The sequence below is a fragment of the Diadema setosum genome, chromosome 9, assembly GCF_964275005.1.
Source record: "Diadema setosum chromosome 9, eeDiaSeto1, whole genome shotgun sequence".
In the NCBI taxonomy this organism is placed as follows: domain Eukaryota; kingdom Metazoa; phylum Echinodermata; class Echinoidea; order Diadematoida; family Diadematidae; genus Diadema; species Diadema setosum.
The window spans coordinates 25,147,712-25,160,488 of NC_092693.1; the positions used below are offsets into that span (position 1 = coordinate 25,147,712).

The 12,777-nt window shown below is 36.4% G+C and overlaps 1 protein-coding gene across 1 annotated transcript in view; it reads right to left on the reverse strand.

Annotated features, from left to right (window-relative positions):
- Positions 1–1,475: 1,475 nt before the first annotated feature.
- Positions 1,476–12,777, reverse strand: part of LOC140232940 (rifampicin phosphotransferase-like) — a 62,175-nt gene continuing 50,873 nt past the window's right edge. The window contains exons 33-41 of the mRNA XM_072313049.1: positions 12,480–12,543; positions 11,835–11,906; positions 8,805–8,896; positions 7,959–8,037; positions 7,189–7,231; positions 6,709–6,785; positions 5,886–5,988; positions 4,555–4,629; positions 1,476–1,585 (exon numbers count right to left, since the gene is read on the reverse strand). Coding sequence (XP_072169150.1) covers positions 1,515–1,585; positions 4,555–4,629; positions 5,886–5,988; positions 6,709–6,785; positions 7,189–7,231; positions 7,959–8,037; positions 8,805–8,896; positions 11,835–11,906; positions 12,480–12,543 — 676 coding nt within the window. The 3' untranslated portion in view covers positions 1,476–1,514. The remainder of the gene's footprint in view (positions 1,586–4,554; positions 4,630–5,885; positions 5,989–6,708; positions 6,786–7,188; positions 7,232–7,958; positions 8,038–8,804; positions 8,897–11,834; positions 11,907–12,479; positions 12,544–12,777) is intronic.

Sequence of the window (12,777 nt, forward strand, 5' to 3'; positions counted from 1 at the left end):
AATCTTCAGGGTAAACTGATACATTAAAAGTTATTTTTTTCCCATTTTTACACAGGTATGTCTTTTTTTTCTGTCTCACATCGGTTTTCATCATTTCCAAAAGACAGTATACGTAAGTGAGTATGTAAATCCTAAGAAACTTTTAAACAGTCAGCATTGACACGTTGGCATAATCTTGCATTGAATTGGCATAATCATGCATTAAATGTTGTGAGTGGTTTAAGTTTCAGGTTAATCTGATAATCCCTTCAAGGTGAATGCCTTCAACTCTTAAATCCTGTTTCTGTTCCGCAAAAGATAAATGGTGACTTGATGCACCTGACTAAGCACCTACCTTCAAAGCCAGTTTTCTCAAAAGTGGTATTCCTGCAAGTTTGACATTTCATCATTTATTGTGTTAGGACATCCAATATTGAAAAATCATATATCATTTCAAAGATTAACATTCAATCTTGTAGAAGTTAAGCTTACCCTGAATATTTTATCTCACAACTTTTTGTTGGCTTTGTGACGCATAGGCATATCTAATGAAAAGTTAGAGTTTTAAATTCAAAGGGAAAATTCTGTTTTTGTGAAGCACAGCACCAATGGAACTTTATAATTCATAACGTATCATTTCATAAAAGACCATATTTTCCTCACCATCAACATCTTCACTAAAATTGAATAACACACGATTCTTTCCTTCAACTTTCTACACGCCGACATATGCGAGGTCACTGCTGCAAGCAAAGGCACAAATACTTTATCAAATGTGTGCTGTCCATCACTTGGCATAAAAGAGTAACTACATTCAAACAGAGTCCAATAAAAAGGGGCATTTTCTACCCCAAGGCCAATAAACCACTCACCATAATTTACAAAAGACATGATGTGAATATTGCCTTATATTCAAACATTTAGGGTAGCTTTGTCATACATTTTGCAACTAACATGATTCAACTACAGCATGCAGTCAGCTAGGATGTCTCTCAATTCTTTTTTAGAGACTTGTAAGAAAAATTAATCTGCAATATTAAACATTCTTGAGTGAGGAAAATACATGTCTTGATAATACATAATTGTGGCAGATTTTTCTTCACTACATCAAAAAAGATCTTGAAATGATGACATGGATGATAAAGCAGCAATTACTCATGAAGACAAGTGGTCTGGGAATGATGTCATAACGTTGGCAACTTTAACGTAGGCTGCTATCAAATGCATATACACATTTATACATCAATAATGTCTATATTTTCATATCAAATGTTGAGCAATGTTCAGGTGTGTCATGATGACATAATGTATGGATGGAGGTGAATGAGCTGATAATCAACAATTTTGTATTTCATGACATCATGAAAATGACTGATTTGTACATTATAGTTATTGGACAAGAGTATCAAATATGGATGGATATTTGCACCTTGTTATTTTAAAATGCCCTGGCTCCAAGTCAGAGAAAAAAAAATTATGAAATGCATAAGCAAAAACACTATGCATAAATATCCTCACGCTCTCCTTGGGAAGACTTATGTTTCATTGACCACAGATGCTAACTTTTTGATAGTTCCACTGGTTCCATCCAGCTCCACAAGGTCACCTGGTTTAGATCAGTAAAAGAGATAATAATGAATCCCCAACTTCAGGTTGGCTAAAAATGTTCAGGTCATTACTGTCACATTTTTCAAACCACAAGCCACCATCACAGAGGCTGCTTCCATTTGAAAGTATTCTTAGTGACAATGACAGATTTATAACATATTAATTCAAATCACAACTGCACTAAATGCAGAGGTTAGGATGATTTCCAGCAAATTATTCCTTGAAAGTTTGAAATTTTGGGGCTTCTACCTCTGTCACATTCAAAACAAGACCATCAGAATGTTTTACTATCACTTTTAAAATAAGATAAGGCAACAGTTCTTGCTTAATTCCATTGCAAATAGAATGTTTCCTAGATTGCATCTGTGCATCAATTTTGTCTCATTGGTTTAAACCTCACTTTGCTGTGAACACTCATGAATGCATGTACTACATACAAGACTGAAGAAATACTGTATACGCCATATATTTTGCGAGTCTATATTTTTCACGAATCGGGAATTCCCAGCGATTTCGCGAGTTGTTAAATTCGCGATCGTGGAGTCATGTACTGAACGGAGAATAGTGTACACACGTACGTCACATTCACATCGGGATCAGAGTCAATATTTTCGCGTGTCTTTAATTTCGCGAATAGCACCAGACTCGCGAAATTCGCAAAAAATAAAAACCTCACGAAATATTCACCGTATACAGTAAGTGATTCAGTCATCAAAGTTAGCAACAATTGGTTCCACAAGAAGTAGTGCCACCTAGATATCATTTGATGTTATTACACAAAGCTGCAATTTTTATGATGGAGGGTAAAAGAAAAGAGAACAGATAATTTATTACTAGTACCATAAAATGATAATCTTATCATAATGCTTATTTACAATCTTTTATCATTTGTATAAATATCAAGTAATTCTAAACAGATTAAACCAGCAACATAGAGAAAGTACATTTCGAGTACCTAGCGTAGCTGCTGTCACTGCTACTAGATGATAGTGCTGTGTGTATGTGAATGTGTGACATGATTTTAACCAGGCATGCATGTAATCTCGATCTGTGCATTGCTTTACAATGCAGAACATTCCATTCTTATTTAACGATCAAAAGGAGTACATCAAAAATGGCAGAGAAAGGATGCTTTGACCTTGCATTTTCAAAGCTAAAACATGGAGTGAAACTGAAATTGGGTATTCTCATGTGTTTGACTCCACACTCATAGTATCACTGGATGTAGATCTGCCACTGAACACTACTAGCAGTGCTGCTACTATGATAGCAACCAATGCTTACAGTTACAGTTGACTATAGCAGACCACAGAAAAGTTACAGGGACTGTACAGTACTGGTTGAGGTGAGGATTCAGTTTGTAACGTTCTGCGAGATACTAAGAAACCACTCTATGAAATGATGAAGAGCATACAATTCTAAGAGGAATCAAAAGTTCATTTGATGAAAATCAGTTTAGATATGACTGAGATATCTAAAAACAAGGAAAAACAAAGATATCCTAATAAAAGCCATGGCCTGTCAATCTTATTAGGATTGATCTTTTGGATATCTTAGCCATTTCAAGGCCAATTTTCATCAAATAAATGTTGAATCCTTCTTGAAATTACATGCTCTTTCATATTTCATAAAAGGTTTCTCATTCGCTTATCTCACCAAAATTTTTTATAAACTTAACAATCCTCACCTCAACCAGTACTGTACAGTCCCTTTAACAATGAATAGTAACAATGAATTTTAAAATTTGATCACAAATCATACCGAGGGATTTTTTTTTAACAAGTATGTTTATATGTCAAATGTTTAATTTATATGTAGATTCTTGTGGATTTAGTTAAACACCATCTGAACCTCTCCTTAAAGATATAACATCGCTGGGGTGACAAGACCTTGTATCTGCAATTTTGGTGAAAATGACTTTTTTTGATTAATGGTCAAATAATTGGTTAAGCGATGTCCTGTCCAAATCCTAACTGTCTTACCCAAAAAAAGAAGCCACCACGGCATGTCCAAGGAAAGGCTATCCCATTTGCTATAGTGCTTTGGCCGCCATACTTTTTGGCTCTCCTGAACATTTGACATTTTGTAGATACAAGGTCTTGTCGCCCCAGCGACAATAAATTACATGCATATCAAACCCAATTAAAATGAACACCACAGTAATGTTAAGCAAAATGATATCTAATCCATGTTTTCAGTGTTTGCAAATCAGAAATACGAACAGAATGAATTACCCTCTAACACCCCAGATAAAATTGCTAAACTTGTGTTTTAAGTAGCACTGCTGGTGTAGTGCAAAGTATTGGGACATTACATGTAAATGTACCTCTTAAAGTAACATTTACATGTACCTCTGATACACATGTAGTGTATTTATAGTGAATGCAGAAATATCAGTAGTACACATTAATGAAGTTATGGAAACAAAGATATGAATATTATTTCATATGAATGGTAAGGGTATGTACGTGCTTTTACTTTTAAACAAGTTTCATGTTGGGCGAAAAATTCCCACTTTTACAGTAAAAGGAAAAAAAAATCAACATTACAAGGAAAATAATTTTTTTTTTTTTTATTAAAAATTATTTTACACAAAATAATTTTTTGTGTAATTTGCGGAACAGCTGCACATAAGAGGCAAAGTATGACAGTTGTATCAAAACATCTGATTACAAGCTGCCCCCTAAATGCCAGTAAATGTGCTTGTCACATAATAGAACCAAAAGGTGATGCAGCGTTGACATACTTTACTCACTCATTCATTGATAGTATCAAGGACAAAATAAGAAGAAAACAAAAGTATATAGAATATTCAGACCATGTTTAAATCATTCAAATTACGCCTTACACTATTTACCTGTTTGAATGAATCAACACCAGAAAACCACAACCACAAAAATGTAGTATGTCTCGGTTTTCTGACAGATGATATGAAAAATTGTTGACTCCAAATGCATTCAATCTTACCTGACTGGAATGAAGAAGTAGCACCTTTTGCATTGACAACACATGGGATACCATACTCTCTAGCCACCACAGCACCTTCACAAAAGAGGAAAAAGTTCAGAGTCTCAAATGTTTGTAATTAATCTAGTGCAGTGAAATGTCAGGAAGGGATCATCCCCAAAACACAACTGACAAGCAAGAAATGTTTGTGGCATGAAATTTTTGCACATTGGAGCCAACAGCTTTTTTTTGCAGCATGAAACTTTCATGAATCGCCACTAGTATTCAACACATTTAGTGTAGACATGTACTTTTGCATGTTTTTAAATTTTCACGAATTTTGGCTATCAAAATTAAAATGCAAGCAAACACTTTTGGTTTTACAGTACCGGTATCACATATATCATTGTTGACATTTCTTTTTTAATCCTGGACATGAGCTGAGCCAAGGTTTCTTATAAATGAAGCCATCAAATATTTTGTTTATGGTTGCTTGATACATACAAGTCAGTTGTCAGATTATGTTTCACCCACTTGGGACTATACAGAATGGGCATTGTAATGTATAATGGAGGAATGGAACAAACTTGGAAGGAGAGTAAACCAATATGATATGCTTAGAAAATTTAGAGATTTTTTATGTACAGCTCGTAGAACTCAGTTACCTCAAAGCTGTAAGAGGTTGTTGCAAATATCGCAACATGAGCTTCAGGAGGAGTCCTTTTTGTGAGATAAGGGGGAAGCTATTTGTTAGTCTTTTTCACAGAACTCCATCCCAAGAGACGGCAGAAACACAAATCTTGGCAGGCATCTCAAGAGCATGGCTTGAGCTGTGTGTTTCCTTTCTGTACCATGTGGAATGAGAGCTTCTGCTGAGCATGTGGGTGCAAAAGTTTGCAATTAATGTGTTCACACCCAGTAACAAGAAAGTTGTATGCTGTGCATGATGGACGACACACAGTGGACGACACGAGATGGTCGCCAGATGATGAATAATCGCAATAGCTCGTTTGGGTCTTTAGCTTAGGGGAGCTATTTAAAAAAAAAAAAAAAAAAAAAAAAAAAAAAAAACATTTTGTCAAGTGCATTTTAAACCTAAGTTTTAGCTCAATTGGAGAGGCAGTTGGAAAGGTATTTGTTTCACGTAAATCTTGCAGGTAAACCCATGATGGGTAATGGAGATATACTGAATGGGTAAAGGATGAGGGACAGATGCCAGGGGGATCCACTAGCCCCACCTATATATGCATTTGTCTGGTGTTACAAAAAATAACATTTGAACTCTTTAGGGATTTTTTAAGCATGTGACAAAGATACTTCAAAACTAGGCAAAATATCAAATTTGTCCTTACCATGGGAAATGAGACCTCCACGCTCCGTCACCAATCCTCTTATAAGGGGGAAGTAAGGACTCCAGCCAACATCAGTGAACACCACAATCAGGATGTCTCCTGTCTACAGAAAAGATTGGACTATAATCAAACCTCATGCTATGAAGGAGATCATGCTATTCATAGTTATTTCATGTTTGAATAACTCTGTATTCCTTAACCCTACAGATGACTCCTGTCAATTCAAAACAGAACAATTTTGAAAAAAAAAAAATGACAGGGTTAATTTCATAAATGATTCCTAGCAAAGCTCCATGAAAACTGTTACCTTTTTCCGATATATCTACAAACAATACTACAAGAGTGTCTTGCTTGATCTGGAGAAGATATTAACCCATTGAGGATGGTTTGATTTTGCTACAACATGCATTTCCCATAGACGCTTGCCCAAGTATACTCGAGACTCGTCCTCAACGGGTTAACAATCAAAACTTTTCGATCTTTGGGGCATTGCTTTGTGGCTCTGCTTCTTGGTTAAAATCTAAATAAGTTCGTATATATTCTATTACCTAGGGATGAGCCATTCTAAATATCAATCACTTAGTCTTTCTCTCTTTTTTTAACATGAACATGCACATTTTATTAATACACTCGTGTACATCTCATTCTTTTATATCAGTACACAAATAACAAGTTTGGGTCCTACAGTTGTATGTAAAAAAAAAAAACACTAACAAACAAACAAAATTGGATATGAAGGCTTGCAAGAGATGTTGGAATGATTATGTGGATAATATTTAGCAAAAAATAAAAAACAAACAAACAGATACTGTGAATACAATACCTGGATCAGACCAGCATCCTCTAGCTTGGTGACAACCTTGGCTGTCCCTTGCACTTTCCCCTGGCACACTGGAAGACCTGAGTTTAGATAAAGAAAAGAATGTGGGATATGGGTGTCTTAAGAGTAGAACGATTACATGTTGGTTAAAATTCAACTTTTTATTTTTTTTTTTTTCAAAATGTACTTTTCCTGCAACTTGTTACTGAGATGTGCTAAGATATACATAATTCTTCATGCCTTATATTAAAAGGATGTATATTAAGTGTGTCTTCCATGTCCCAGAAAATTCAATCTTTTTTAAATTCTGTTATATTACTGCATTCACTTAATCCACATGTATCTTAAACAAATAAGAACTTGCTGTCTGTCTTCTCCATGATAATTCAATCCACAGCATCAACAAAATCAACATCGTATCTGTGCTAAACATGAACATCACAGTGGAGCAAGCCTCCTTCATCCACGGAAACAAACACTTACCTGTCAGCGTCACAAGGGCGGATGTCTTTGCTTGTACTTCAATCTTAAACAGAAACAATACAAGACCCGAGTTTTCAGAAAACTTGCATGCTAGTAACAAAACATGCTCCATACCTAAATTAGATTACAATCTGCAGGATCAGAGATAGTGATGATTGATTAATGCAGATGTTCTGCAAACTCATGCCATACACTCTGACTGCAAAATATTCCTTTCTTTGTCCTGTCAATGGGTTTTAAATGATTGTACAAATACTATTACGCTTGCTGTCAAAGTGTAACTATCATAATTCATTTGTTGTGAGTAATTTATCATTCTTTCATGCATACCCACTCCAAATAAAAACACCTGTTTGTGTCTCACATTCAAATTGAATCAACAGCAGAAATTTTACAAGGCAGAGTTGCACAGGCATACACTGTAGATGCTGTATTAGGAGTTATCATGGCTCAAGTATTGTAACACATGTATATATGTAATACACACATCTTTTCTAGCTTATTGAGGCGTGTGTATGCATCAGTTTTCACTGATATAATGACTTTGTGCATTCTTCACACTCGACAAAGGGCAGCACAAACTGCAAAAAAGAAGGAAGAATACACTGTTAGCACTATAGCAAAGCATTTAAAAGAAGTACATATCGGCACATTCTCGGAAAATCATAAAAGGTATTTACAGAGGTGTTTTCATTCAAGACCAGAGATGTGGAAGTGAATAGCAGGCACAGGTGAGACAAATTTGAATGAGGATGAAGAGAGTAACTCACTGGCTGTGGACTTCCTTTGAAGATCTCTGGGAAATTGATGGCATGCTGGGATGGGAGTAGCTTCCTACGACGTATCGCTCTGTTCATGGCAGAATTAAAGTGAGAAGACATTGAGTATCAACTTCCTTTTCTACTCCAATTCTCCTGATCAGACATCTGGGTATTTTATTTTTTTTGTCCGGTAACCTTTGATAATGTGCAACAATTTGCCTAATTTCACTACCACCATCACAACTTACTTGCATACTATCAAACCAAAAACTTTTGCAAATTGGAGCCTTTTCCACACCATGAAACTTTCACAAGTTACCACAGGCATTCAATGCATTGTGTAGATGAAAAGTTTTCTATGCATTCAAGTTTTTTGCAAATCTTGACTCCTCATGAAATTCACAAAAGTATCATGCATGCAAATATTGGGGTTAATTGGAGGGATGTATACAATTTTGCAATTTAAGAATCAGAACTTAGATTTAAAAAAAAAAAAGAAGAGATAAGTATGTTGATTTTAACTATTGGTAGTAGGTCCTAACCACAACAATCCATCTCCTTTGCTGCCATCTCTGCCACTGTAATGAACAATTATATTCTTCACCTCAGTAAGTAATCAAAGGCAATACACTTCTATACATTGCAACTATAGGAAATGTTGCAAACACTAATGAATACATTTGACCCCCTCCCCCCCCCCAAAAAAAAAAAAACATATTCAAATCAAAGTATTTACATACATATATACAAGTATTATACAGTAATGGGCCAGCATTTGTACTTAAAAACTTCACCTTACAGTAATGTAAGTGACCCTTTCCATGCTGTGACGTTCGCTCTCTTCATTCTACTCACTTTGAAACCAATAGTGGAGATCTATGCTTCAGAAGTAAGCCTATCTCTCGATGGGTCAAAAAGAAGATTAGGTCCTTGTCTGGCAGTCTTCCCTGGAAATGTTAAAGCACAGGAGGTTTTTTTTTATCAATAAATACAATAAACGCAAAACAAGAAGGGAACCTAAATCCCTGCATCACCGGAAATTAACTTTTAATCAGTATTGAGCATGTTTGTGTAAGCATATCTACAGTATTATCATATATTGATAATAACATTATATTACTCTGTTGTCAAACAACTGGTATATCACATTAACTACTTACAGTGTCTTTGCAAACAGTTTGGTAGTTCCTATACATATAATGAGATCTAATTATCATTCTTTGACAGAAATATATCATTCATATAAAGTGACATTATCAGTACTTAAAACCTTTGCAAAAAACAAAAAACGAAAAAGACAACATACTAACATACTACATCTAATGGACACTGTCAGTGAGAGATATGATATGGGGGATGGTTTGGTTGAAAATTGGAAAATAGGAAGCAAATAATCAACGTTGGTGAGGGTGATGGGACAAACTATCACTTCCGAGGCGATCTGGATGTAGCTATCTTTCTGAAGCGCAGCTGAGGAAAGATAGCATACACATTCAGATTGCCGAGGAAGTGATAGTTTGTCTCATTGCCTGAAACTAAAAGTTGATTATTTGCTTTATATTTCACATCTAGGGTCATAGATATTCCCATTTCATTCCACATCTGAAACAGTTTAGCTGTCTTAGGGTATCCTCATATAGGGCTTAGGCTACGTATTTTACTTTAGACGTATGCGTGTAGATGACGAAACAACGAATTTGCTCCGCGCCCCGCGCGTGGCACCGAAATAAAAGTACGTTGCACTGTGGTCTATCACTTGATGCAGGTCAAATGATAGACCACAGTGCAACACACTTTTTTTTTCGTGTGTACTCAAAATTGTGACCGGCGACAACGGTTTCAGGCAAACGTCGGGAATTTTGAAAATTCACTTTTTCATTGAATCACATTTCCCATATTCTAAGCTTTCCATTGATATAAAACACTTGTGTTATCCGGTACCGTAAGTGAGCATAAAAAGCAAAATATAATGCACTTTTAAAGTTGTTAGCCTGACAAAATTATGAGAAAGCAGGTTTTGAAGATTCGCCTCTTTCTCAAACACAATATCCGAACGGCGATGCGAGGTGATAATCACCCATCCGTACGATGGTGCCAGTTAAGATTAAGCTCCGCCTCTAGCAACCACAGCGGCTTCTGATTGGCTCACTGAGAGAGTCAAATTTCCCGGGCACCTTCCTCGGAACTCGGCGTTTGGAGCCAACGTACGCAATACGTTCCGCTCAGGTTTGTTTACCATTACGTCTTTTAAGAAGGCGGATACGATAATCGCATGCACTGAAGCCTAATGGTGTTCGTGTGTATGGTGCACACATTACCCAATGGCATCAACACGCCATGCCCGTGTGTAAACGTAACTGAGCGGGTGGCGAATCCGTATCTACATCTTTATAAATCGCGTTTCAACCATTTTTTATTTGTCTTTAAATCATTGGGGACGTTTCGAATGCAGAAAAAATGCTAGAGCTGGCAAAGTGTCACGCTTCCTGTTTTGTTTTGTTTCGTTTTTCAAGCCATGCATGTGATGCACTGTGCATTGGTGTTTATTATCTAAAAACACACACACGATTGGTTAGTTTTCAGGTGCAATCTTGACATGTAGTATTTGAATATTGGTCATTTATGACCGCAGCTCCTTTCCTCTCATCTAATGTCATTTGAGTAAAACTGCTGTCACAGTTCAGTTTCGAGAATAAGTACGTATTGTAAGTTTTCTTTTCACACAGTTATCTTATTGCAGCAATATTATTGACGGATGAGTTTGCGATCGCATGTTGCACGATTTGTTTGGTGATTCTGATGCGATCAAACCTGGAACCATGTTCCCTGTAAATCTGCTTCCACGTTGAAAGTTAGCACTGCCGTTCACCTTTTTGTTTCACTGCCGTTGTCGAACATTGCAGCAGCATCAAAGCGGGGATAGAAAGCCAACCTTACAGCATTCACACAGAGCGAGCGTATCTATTGTAGCAAGCTGCATGAACAATGGAGAATAATGTATGCATGCGTAGACAAACCATGCCCGAAACGCTCGAGACGTTTCTCCGAAAGCCGAACTATGTAAATGCGTGCCACGCACCAGCCAATCGCATGCGAGACCCTGCGCTGTAGCAACACTGGGCATATTGGCACGGCGTTCGAAAGAAGCTCGAAATGACGAGTGCGATCCAACATAGTGTGTTTAAAATTCCACTTTCAATAGGAAATTTGGCGTAGACGTAGAAAACATATCAAAGATTCGATTTCTGCAAAAAACCAAAATCGAGAAAAATAATGGTCAAAATCTTTGTACCCGGCCTAGGAGGGAATTTGCTCTTGCGACTGTTGCCTGAAACCGTTGTCACGGGTCACAATTGTAAGATATATCAGTGCGTTAGGACTATGTGGACTAAGATATCAGCGAAACAAAATGACTATCATCATAGAGTGTAACGAACTTTTCTTCTCAGGTGATGTGATGGGCAAAACTTCACTTTATCACGTGATCAGCTGTTGACCAATCCTATAGCAAGATTCTTAGTATGTGGAATATAATACATACTAAGCACACTGAATCAAATCTTGATAAAAACACATTTTCACCTGAAAGACACACTATCATAAAACATAGTAGCTAGTAGTTCTGCATAAAACTAGTATCTGTCCCATGCAGTATCAATTTATCTCCTTGTTGAAATTAAGGACTGAAAACTTGCTTGAATTTCTTTCATCTTTTGTGTGCTTTCTATAGATTATGGCTCATCACAAACATCCACACTTCATCTTTTTTTCAGATACATGAAGAATAAGCATGATAATCAGGTGGTATTCCTATTTCTGCAAAATAATGACAAACTTTATTTTTTAATTCTTTTCATGTGATAAGAGAAATCAAATTACAATTACCTCCTCCAGCATCATTTGGCCAAGCTTCCAGTAACCTTCTTTCAGGTGATTGTGCATCTTGACTGCCAGAGACTGACATAAAAGACACAAATATTAGGCAAACTGATGACTGTCTGAGCATGTTGATTTCCACACATCTCTCTACTAAGAAATAACATGTACTATACAACTGTTTCCTTCTGTCAGTCCTTTCCTTGCAAAGTTATCACAAAACACTTTTGACAAGGACAGCAAATTTTGTGCTCAGAAACAAGAAATAGAATTATTGCAAGTAGCTCTGCAGTATCCAACATTTTGTAGCAATTTTTCTAGAACCTGTGGATTTTGCCTTTCTCCGTCTACATAGTCTTATCGAAAGTCTCCTTTACAGGTTTCTTCCAGCTTGTGAAACAGCAATATGGTGGAAGTGACAGAGCTACAGTATATTTCTCTCATCAACCAAATTAAATTTCGGCCAACTAGCAAATTTTTATGACAAAATGTAATCATTACACAGAAATTAGTTAATTGAAACTTGCGGTTTTCACTTTTGCTAGACAAGTAATTTACATCAAGATGTAAAAGTTTTACCCTGGCAATTATCAGTATATTTCTGTCCATAAAAGAGTGATTAATAGAATAGAGAAAAAAAGAAGAGCTCTTCACCTTTCCCCACTCTCTGTGTCCAACAGCTTCACGTGTCTTGGGTATGAAGTACCGAAGAATCATTCTATACACACACACACACAATGCATACATATTATACCCTAAAATACATTTTCCTAGTGTCTCCCCCACCCCCTCCCCCCTCCCCCCCCCCTCCCCAATGAGGTATGGAACATCGAGATACCCCCCAAGAATATAGTTGTATATATTACAATTTTCATGATATCTGGAAATATATAATACAAAATTTTGTAAGTTATCACTCTGCCTGACAGCTGTTCAAGATTGTGAAAATGAT